General features: G+C 35.0%; 1 protein-coding gene across 2 annotated transcripts; it reads right to left on the reverse strand.

The window, feature by feature from the left end:
* Nucleotides 1–280: 280 nt before the first annotated feature.
* Nucleotides 281–6,661, reverse strand: LOC132049437 (GTP cyclohydrolase 1-like). 2 transcript variants are annotated; one of them, XM_059440249.1, is made up of 4 exons: nt 6,003–6,142; nt 4,888–4,940; nt 4,689–4,795; nt 281–1,829 (listed from the first exon to the last, which is right to left on the reverse strand). In XM_059440249.1, the coding sequence occupies exons 3-4, from the start codon at nt 4,780–4,782 to the stop codon at nt 664–666; spliced, it is 1,260 nt and encodes a 419-aa protein (XP_059296232.1). In that variant the 5' UTR covers nt 4,783–4,795; nt 4,888–4,940; nt 6,003–6,142; the 3' UTR covers nt 281–663. The 2 variants fall into 2 exon arrangements, with proteins under 2 accessions (XP_059296232.1, XP_059296225.1); XM_059440242.1 differs by lacking the exons at nt 4,689–4,795; nt 4,888–4,940 and having other exon boundaries at nt 6,003–6,661.
* Between the last annotated feature and the right edge of the window lie 4,308 nt (nt 6,662–10,969).

Raw genomic sequence — 10,969 nt, forward strand, 5'->3', positions numbered from 1 at the left:
CTCAACTCTTAACTAAAGGTTTCAGCTCAAGCCGTGGAATAGAAAAACTCCTTGTAGGAAGTGTTCCCCTTTATAGCCCTACGTGGCGCGAATCTAAATTAGTAGGTAAAGAAGCATTAGCATGTAAATTCCAGTTCCATTTGAAGTTGCTGGTCTTAAACTCATCTAAGAGGAAAGTGAAGTACCATAGCAAGAAGGAAATTAAAGCAATCCCTATGCCAATCGCTTCATATCGGTAAGACTACAATAAATTTGGAATTGCAACAAACTCAACCAGAGATTTTGTAACATTAACATAGCACAAACATTTGATGAATCAAGAAGCTATATATGTGGGTGGCACCAAAGTGGCAAGTATGACACATTGAAAATCAAGGGCAAGTGCAAAAGGTGACTCTGTATAAGCCCTTGTTTATGCTACAAAAAACAAGGATGAAAAAATGAATAAAATATTTGCTGCTCATTTTGTATTTGCTGACTGCTGTAATGGTATAACATTCTTTGATGTCTGTTAAGAAAATGGTTTTCAGGCTTAACCCTAAAGCTTAGCTCATGGGTGAGAATTGTCAACGTCCACATAAGGAGGCAACAACCCATTCCCTCAACCAATGTGGGACACTTAGAACAACCTATATATATTTCCATTTGCAGAAGACATCATCTTCATGCGGAACAAAACTTTGGAAGGCTCTGCAAAAACTCCGCCCTCGCAGCAGGGTCACGAGAAAAACGACCCAAGACAGCAATTGTAGCTGTACTGCTTCCAAACTTCTCAATTCCTCTAGATATCATGCATGTGTGACTTGCTTCCACAACTACCATTATATCTTCACCTAAAATCGATGAAGTGGTCTCAGCTATCTGCCTGGTAAGCCTCTCCTGTACTTGGAGTTTGAAGCCATAAAAATGTACAACTGACTGCAATACGGTTCTTCCAACAGCGTTACTTCCATCTGCAGAGTAATAACCTATATGCACAACACCTTGAAAAGGAAGTAAATGATGTTCACATTGGGACCAGAATGGTAAACTGAGCTCAGAACAGATAAGGTCCTCAGTATCGCCAACCTTACCATAAGGACTTGGATTATTGATTCTACTTCGAAGAAAGCCATTCAATTTCATCTCTAAATTAGAGTTTCTAAATTTCATCAACCACTTCAAGAAACGACATGGAGTACCTACAAGCTCTTTCCTCGACGGGTCTTCCCCTAATGACTTAAGAATTGAAACCACTGCATTTGTCATCGCTGAATTTGATTGTTCCAACTTGTTACAAGACTGAGAAGGGCACCATGATTGGTGAGCGACCCCGGGATGGACAATTTCTTTGCTTATACCTCTGAAATTCAGAAGACGTATAAAATCATTCCAAATGTCAGCCTTCTCTTCTTCAAAAACACCCGAACCTGAGGTAACTAGTATCTTCACCCATCCTTGGTGAGACGTGTCTGGCAAGGCTGATTCAGATTTTGGAAAATGAATATGCAGACAGTGCAAAACCACAGCAACACCTGTTGGCTTGATCCCGTACTGCAAAGCAGTGCAAATTTCATCAGCAAGACGCTGTGGAGCTTGGAGCCTTTTAGCAAAGATATCGACCACGCGAGAGAGCTTGCTTAGTCCTACAACTCTTTGCCCAGACGGGACATAACCAACATGACACTGAACCTGAAAAGGAAGCAAGCAAGACTCACAGTAGGAGAAAAGATCAAGATCACGAACTATCACAAGCCCCCCTGCTCCTCCAGCTTGACCACTTCCACCTTCCAACCCAGCTTCAGGGAATAAAGCACCATGAACAACATCATTCACTTTTTGTTTATAACCTTCATATAGCACCAAAAACATGAAAGCGGTCAGATAACAAAAAACTATGGAACTAAAACAGTGATATTTTAAGCATTAACCCATCAATCCACCACACCCGGTAGAATACTATGTGGCTCAGACTCTGGGGGGCACCCGATGCAGGTGTGGATCTAGAGGTTGGATTTTTCATCACTTATATTTTCAGATTCGGTGGAATGGATCCAAGTGCGGATACGGATGCTGGGATACTACCAAGAACTGTATGTTACAACATATATAAGTGTATATTTCAATTAATTAAAGTTGTTGAACTAGACTAACAATTTTTTTTTTTTTTTTAAACTGGTACTATTGAACAAATTTATTTCTTTATAAAACCTAATATTTTATTCGTAAGATATCTTGTGTAATAATAAAGTGTTAACATACTTTATATATAGTATGAGCGGTAACATACTTTATATATACAATGTATAAATATATGACACAAACACAACCTCAAAACAAATATATGACAAACCCAGAAATTAAACCAAAAAGCAAGCAAACCACACTTCTGGGTCATAGATGTAGACAAAACCCTGTGTGGATTCCACACCCATGTCGGGTCAACACCGGTGAGGCAGGGATTGAAGGGTCTGAGCAACACAGGAATTGGAAGTATGACTAGATAATTCTTTCCATTTACAAGATGTTAATATCCTCTCATACAGGATGTCGATAATCCAACTACTATAAGATAGGATAATGACCTTGACAATAGACTAACAACATTGTTAAGTCCTAACTGTTAATAAAGTACTACTTTTTATCAACTGTTTTTTTATAAGGTAAGATTTATTTTTTATCAGACTGTTAACAAAGAACTTTTACCAAAAGAAAGGCTTTAAGTGTGCACTCCATGATTGCAGCAACCATATCACACAACTTCAGTTTGCACAATAGAGTAGTAAAGATTTAACAAAGTTATACCATACTCCATTTGTCCCAATTTATGTGGTACTTTTCGCTATGTTGCTCGGACTCTCCAAAAATGATGCCGCACCCGTGTCGGATCCTTCAAAAATGCACTACTTTTGGAGGATCCGACACGCACCGGTGTCCATTTTTGAAGAGTCCGAGTAACATAGACTTTTTGCTTCTCAAGATTCAAACTGTATGAACTTTGACCATCATTTTAAGATGTATTTTTTCATCAAATTGATATGAGAAAAAGTTGCAATTTATAGTACTTTTCATGTTTTCAAATTTATAAATTTTAATGTTAAAATATTGAGTTAATCTAATCCAATTTAGCTTCAAAGTTTAGTCAAATTGACTCTCGAAAAGCGAAAAGTGCCACATAAATAGGGATGGAGGGAGTATTATCCACAAGGAATGCATCTCAATTAACCCAAAAAGATGGAGTCACACACACAGAGATAGAAAGAGAAATGGCAAAGGAGTGGCTAACTCACCCCTAATAAATGAAACAGCTATAAATGTTTTAACTTGGAAGAGAAGTACAACACTACTAGTGAACAAGTATTACAAATCAAATGCCGACAAGAAACCGGATAAGAAACCTTATGCTTTAACAGCAAAAAGAGGTTCACCCATATAGCTGCAAAACAGAGGTTTCTATTTTCTGGAAACAGATGTTCCCTATGAATGCTTCTTTTGACTGTGAAGATCTCCATCTTACTCCCTCTTTCCAAACTCGAATGTCAACTTTCCATTTTGTCCATTTTCACATAAATATATATTCATTAGATTGCATGGAAGGTTACCAGTTACTGCTTCTTTTTTTAGTCCCTGACAAAAATTAAAAAAAAAGTAAAGCACGGAATCCACACGCTCCTCCAATTTGTATTAAACATCAAGCATTTCCAATCCTCACCTTAATAGCCACCCTTGAAGTCAATAATAACATCCGGTGCAGATTTTCATGTTTACTTCCTCATGTAAAATCAAGAGATAGACATGCATGAATTTTGGTAACTGAGCTAAAGCTGTAGACTTCTAAGTCTCACATATGCTTGCGCTAAGACCATTTTAATCAATATTCAGAATCTGCTTTCAGCATTCTTAACTTGCCCTCTCCAGTCTCCCCAACCATAATTAGGCTCACATTAAACAACTTCATATTGAAGTACCTAGGAAACTGTCCCAATTATTAAGGAAACATAGCTACATTGACTAGAGAAAATAAAATCATCTAACATGTATATAAAATACTCCCCCTGTTTCAATTTTTTTTATCTTACTTTCCTTTATAGTCTGTTTCAAAACGAATCTTTTCTTTTTTGACAACTCTTTTTTATTTCAACTTTCCACATGGCATGTTTAAGACCATAACATTAAAGGGCATCTCGGTACATTATACATATCTTTAATTTTTTTTTTTTTTTTTGGTAAGGTAAAAGTTACATTCTACGTATCTTTAATTTAAGACCACAAGATTCAAAAATCTTCTTTACTTTCTTAAACTCTGTGCCAAGTCAAAACCAGACAAACAAATTAAAACAAAGAGAGTAATACTTATTTCTTAAGCTCTCTTGAAGGACATTTCAGGCCTTACTAAAGAGAGCTAACAGATAGATGCATTAGGAGAATCGTGGATTTCTTAAAGGGAATAAAACTCCTGTATTTTCTCTATTTCTTTTCGGATAACCGGAAAACCCTGAGAGCCAATGGTGCACGGTTCAAAACTCGGTGGATAATGGGCTCAATCCTCTACCATTCTCCACTTAAATACTAGGCTTTTATCTAGGGAAAGGTTCGAACTTGTGACGTGCGTCTAACCAACCATCTCAAGCTGCGCTTTTACCACAGATCCTGTATTTTGTCATTATTAGTAGGCATTACCCTTGTTTCCAAAATAAAGTATTACTCACCCAAAGAAAACAAATACTGATTTAGTTTGATGGACAGAGCCGGATTTGCAAGAACTTTTAAAACTTCAGCTTTCTCTTTCATCCCTGTGTCCATCTATATCACCCGACTAAAAAAAAAAAAAAAAATAATAATAATAAAGAACCTTAATAAACTCTTAACTAGAGTATTACATCAGGCGAAGGACAAAAGTTTTGTTACCTGATTAAGCATAATGAGACCACTGATTGACAGAGCACTAGTTATCACAGAATCTTCGCAAAAGAACAACTTCAAAGGTAAGACAAACAAGATAATTCTTTGATAAGTCCAGAACTTAAAGAGTGCTTCATCCTCACGGTTAAAAATATCGAACACCTAACATGCAACTTTTACGTGCCTATATTATAATCTACAGTAGTTTCTACAAGTACTTGATTCAACAATATTAACAACTTAGGTGAAATACTCCACTTTCCATAGATTTAATCAAGATAATAAACAGTGTTATCAAAAGCGAAAGCTCTAAGGTCAGTTGGGGCTTTAAGCCCGAAGCGCAAATAAAGTGCGGGCTTTAACGAAAAAAGCCGCAATGTTTAGTCCAAGACTAATAAGAATAAGCATGAATAACAAATATACGGACAAAGAAATTGTAAAAACATTATGATAAAGTGAAATATCAATTATCTAGTGTCACCTCTTCAAGAGAAGCTCATTGGCAAGGAAAAGTATGTCTTAGAGCCTTGATGATGACACTGAAGCGCACAAAAGGCGAGGCGAAGCGCTCGACATGTTTTGAGCCTCGCTTCAGGGTTTAAGTGTGCTTTAAGCGCGCCTTTGACAACATTGATAATAAATGAAGATCCATATTGAGCATGCAAAACAGAAGACCAACAAGCTAGTCCCTCCATCTCAATTTAGGCGTCTTACTTACATTTTTTCATTTGTTTCAAAAAGAGTGTTTCTTTCTATATTTAGTAAGTTGATCATTCAAACACACTATATGGCAAGTTTAAAACCACAAGATTTAAAGAACATTTTAATACATTATACGCATCTTTAATTTAGGACCACAAAATTCAAAAGTCTCTTTTTATTACTTAAACTTTGTGAACACACCCAACAACAACAATAACATACCCAGTGTAATCTCACATGTGGGGTCGGGGAGGATAGAGTGTACAGATAGAGTGGTTGTTTCGGATAGACCGTCAGCTCAAGTAAAGCATTTCAAAGCAGTTTGGAAAAAAAAAATATGGAAATGAAAGCAGTAACAACAACGAATAAATGCGATATGGAAAGCATGCAAGAACACCAAAAAGCTAAAAAAAGATCACCTTTTGTGGCTTCTCTTAGAGCCTTAGCAACCCTCAAAGGAGTTTTGAGAATACCTTCCCTATTTATATCTTCACCCAAACCTTGCAATAGCACTTTTACACCATCCTCAATAATACACCTCACTCCATTCTCTACTTCCTCATTAAAATCTAATTCGTTCATTTGAGGGGGAAAAAAATAACAGATCCCACCACCCCAATAAAGAGAAAAAAAATAATCTTTCTCACTCAGAAAAGATATCAACCCAAAAAAGATTCAAAATTTAAGACACCCAAATGAGAAAAATCACTGACCAAATGAATTATCAAGATTTGAAAAAATGAGGTTAAAGGAAAACTGAAATAGGGAAGTGTGGGGCTGTAATTGAGAGAAGAAATGAAGAGATATTGTGGGGATTCAATACATACAAGATATGTACATGTGTGTTTATTAGTTATTGCCACTATAAAAATTTGCAGCTCTAGAAAAAAGGGTAGGGTTGCAGTTGATATTGGAATGTGTGGAAGACGTTATATTTATTTGGCATCTTATATAGTTTCATGTTGACAGTGTATCGTCATTGGAAAGTGGGAGTGGTCAAGATCTAAGTTGGTCAACTTACATTATCCGGGCATATCCGACTATAATCGTCCACGAGTTATGTCCCGCTCCTTAAAAAATTTATGCCTAGCTAGGTATAAGTTGATTGTTAATGGCAAAAAAAATTAGAGACCAACTCATTTAAAGGACAAAAGTTAATGCAGTCCATTTGAAGGACAAAAATTAAAGACCAGTTCATTTGAAGGCCAAACCATGCAATTTTTTCATCAATTGGATCGAACTAGCCCACATCTTGAATTGGTTCAATCATCTGGAAATTTTAAGAGAAGTTGGCACAGGGGTAAAGATTAGCAAAAAATGGTCTAATGTTATAAATACACCGTATTATGGATGTCCATTCAAATATACGATTTCCTGGATAAGTTTGCAATTAGTTAAATTTGCAATTAAGCGAGCGGTTGCAAGTAGGCATGCGAGCGCGAGGTTGCGAGTGTAGCTCCCAGAAAAGCCTTGTAGCGACTTCCCGAGGCACAGACAGCGGACGAAACTTGCGAGTAAAATCTTAAGCGAGGTAAGTTGTAAGTAGGCAAGCGAGCGAACATCGTCAAGAACTTCTTGAAAAGCGCTCACGAAATGCTTCTTTTCTTCTATAAATAGGAAGTCAATTCAGTTCATTTGAATATCAATTGAAAGAGCAATAAAATCTCTCTTTCTTCCCTAATCCTTTTGGCTATATTTTTTGTTGTCATGTATTTTTAATATTATTTCATAACATCTAGTTTATTATTGTTAGCAAGTTTTAAGTTTTAACTCGGTTTAGCAATTTTAAAGGAAACTTTGACAAAAAAAATAATCCACGCCTAAACCCTTGTTTCTTCCCTAATTCACATGCTTACTTCAAAATACATCTCCGCACAAGTCGATGAATGCTTGTCTTTTTTTTTTTTTTTTTTTTTTTTTATAGTGTTTCCACCTTTTGATTTAGGAGGATTTATAGGGTGTTGTCTTTTGACCTTTGACTTTCACTAGATGGTTTTTTTTTATTTTTTTTTTATGATTTTTCAAATTCAATTGCAGCGACGAAAATAATCATGTTCTTCTAAAATATTGCAATCAATGTTCAAAAACACCACAAGAGCTCTTGTGCAAATTGCATCAAGAATAGATTTCAGAAAATTGATATATATCTACCTTTAACAATCTCTAAAAAGATTTTGCGAGCATATTTTGAAGATTTGTTTTCAAATCTTTATTTTTGACAGACTTTGAAAATAAATCTTCAAATTTCAAATTCTGGCTCAAACCTATTTTTGGGTCAAGATCTATGTTTTGGCTTTTTCAGAACTTTTAAAAACTACCCCAAGCTTTTGTATTTTATAAAAGAGCCGCATTTATTTATGACCCAACTAATTCTATCTATCATGTTCCTCCATTAAAATCGTATCTACCATGTTTCCACAATTAAAACAGTCTTTTCTATAAAGTGAACGAGCTAAATATCATGTCCAGTAGAGGAAGAAATCCTAGGGAAAATTGCTCTGCCAATTATAGAAATTCGTTGCGAAGATAAAAATAGATCTTTGTATTGTAATTTTAATTGTAGTAGCTAGTAAGAGTGTTATTAGCAGTTATTAAATATTATGTTCTACATAATTTGGGATTAGCAAGTATGTATGTTTTGTATGGTTGGGTATTCTTAATAGATTTTAAAACTTATAAGTATAAGTAATGTTTCATGTTTTCCAAAACAGAAGGTGAAATATATTTTGAAAAATTATGGCCACACATTTTCAAAATTTGAAAAACTTTACCCAAATCAAGTTTTTCAATTTTTTTTTTTTTTTTTGAAAATTTATGCCAAACGCTACCTTAAGATTAGGTATCAAATGGGCTCCTTCGTGCCTCACAAAATTTCTGGACGGGTCCAACCTAGATTTAGAGATTTAATGACATCTTCTTTCTTTCTTTTTGTCTGGGGTCATTCGCACAAATGCCCTATTTCGGTGCGGTCTCTTATGTTTGCACCTCTAACTCGCTGGTCTACATATTTTTGCCCTTCGGCACTCTAAGTACTTCCTTCGGATAGAAAAGAGTGTTCACTTAGTTATTTATACACCTCTTAATAAAATACTAACTTCTAGAAAAAAATAAGTAATTGACCAAACTGGCCCTAACTAAATAGGTATTAGATTTGAGTACAAAGCACTTAATAGGGGCAAATCTGAAAAAATAAGGTAATTTTTTTTTTTGATTTGATAAGTGAACACTCTTTTTGATCCGGCGGGAGTAATAAAAAAGTGGCCGCAAATATCCCTGACATTCTAAGTTCGAACCCCAACAAAGTGAAAAAAAAAAAAGAATCGCAAGACTAGGTTTTCATGGAAACTATGTCTGTTCGGGGCAAAAATTATGCCTTAACGCATAGTTCTGTAGCATCCATTTTCCAGCATAGTTTGTACCATAACTTAATTTTTGCAAAACTAAGCCAGAGGAGCCCACTTGAAAATGAAATTTGAGTCCTTCTCATTTAATGAAAATTTGTGGGCTAAAGTACCCTTAATTTCTACAGAATTATGCCGGACAGGCATAGTTTCTATGTAACTTAATTTCTACAGAACTATGTTGAACAAGACATAGTTTCTATGAAAACCTTGCCTTGCGATTTTTTTTTGTTCTGTTAGGTTCAAACCCTGAATCTCTATTTCATAGACCAGCGAATAAGGGTATTTTGGCTCACAAATTTTCATTAAATGAGAAGTACGAGCAAAAATTAAAGACCAGCGATTTGAAGGGCAAAAATTAAAGACCAGTCCATATAAAGGGAAATCCACTCAATTTTTTGTTTTTGTCTTCCCTCTTCCTCTTCTTCTTGTTTTTTTTTTTTTTTTTTTTTTTTTTTTGCGGGAGGTGGGTGAAGGGGGATTAAAAAGGAATTTTGTGATGTTATAGTAGAATGATTGGTACTTATGGTGGTCTTGTGATTGGTGGTATGTGGACGTGTGAAAATGAGGGGAAATAGGGTTTGCGGCAGGGCATATCTCCATGCATATTTCTATATCCCGATTATATATCTATGTACATTTTTTTTTTATATTAGTATAATATATCTCTTGCATATCATGTATATCTATGTATGGGCATAAAAAAATCAATGTGATATAAGTGATATGCACACGTAAAGACGGGAGTTAGATTTCTGAATGATGCATTTTATAATTATGTAATTCAAAAAATTAATCTCCGGAGGTTGGTATTTTCCCCAAAAATTTTTTTTATAAAAAATTAATTCTTGAGGTCAGTAATATCGAACTCCGAATGTCAATTTATTTTAACGACCAGGACTTTACCGACCTTAGATTTTAAGTTGATTTTCATTGTTTTTTTAATGGGAGAATAGCACTTTTAGTCCCCGTGTTAATGTTATATTATGATATTAGTCCTTGTGTTATCCAACTTATCACTACTAACCTTCAATTTTATTATGTGAGTGATTTTGATCCTTCAATTAACGGACCCTAAATTTTTTTAACATGAAATTAACTCCACTGAGGGGCAATTCTGGTATTAAAATTTTTGTTTGCTTGTTGACTAGTAACTTGCACCCACCGTTTGCTTCCTTAAGATGAATCCTTTGCCAATTTTATCCTACAAACTTGGAGCAAGTTTTTCCATCTCTGCGTACCTCTTCTTTATTGAGGTTTCTTGAGGAGAGTTCTTTCTTTTTAACAAGGATTTACACTAGTAGAAGCAATCCCAAATATAGCCACGAGTAGTGACTCAATAACTTCATCAGATTAAGAACTATAACCACGAATGCATATTTAAGCCCTCTTTAAACCTTTTTAATTTTTAATGTTTGAAATTAGCCTTCAAAATCAGTTTTACCCACTGTCCATATTATTTCTTTATGTTCTCATATGATTCCGTAGCTTTCACTTTAGAAATCTTGGTTGTATTTGCCCATGGACTCTTCTTGAACCTTTGCAATCCTCTGAACATTTGCTATTTAGGTCTCATTAGCTGATTATAATGAGCGTTGTATGAAAATGATATAGGAAAACTAGCATCTTTTCCTAAGACTTAGATCTACTGGTGTATAATAATACAAGAATATACAACTGGTATCCAGAAATTGTTAAGAGTATAACTAACTTTTGGTGCACAAGTTTCCCTCCAAAAAGCAGTTACGGTTAGTTAGTTAGCTTAGAGAGGTTAGTTGATTATATAAGATGTATTTCTATCACATTGTAATTCAATTCAATCAATACAATCTACTAGAAATGTTCTCTCTACTCGTGTTCATCATTTCTTTCTCTTCTCTATGTTTAACTAGTTCATAACTAGTTGATCTTGTTCTTATGTACTGTTTTTAATTTCTTTTAGTTTCTTGTACAATTAATCACATGGTATCAGAGCTTCGATCAAA

The sequence above is a fragment of the Lycium ferocissimum genome, chromosome 1 (assembly GCF_029784015.1).
Source record: "Lycium ferocissimum isolate CSIRO_LF1 chromosome 1, AGI_CSIRO_Lferr_CH_V1, whole genome shotgun sequence".
NCBI lineage: Eukaryota > Viridiplantae > Streptophyta > Magnoliopsida > Solanales > Solanaceae > Lycium > Lycium ferocissimum.

Coding starts and splice junctions, on each gene's coding strand:
- LOC132049437 (XM_059440242.1), bottom strand. CDS start 6,165: ATGAACGAATTAGATTTTAATGAGGAAGTAGAGAATGGAGTGAGGTGT. Junction 1,830..6,002: donor TCTAAGAGAAGCCACAAAAG/GTGATCTTTTTT, acceptor TGCTATATGAAG/GTTATAAACAAAAAGTGAAT.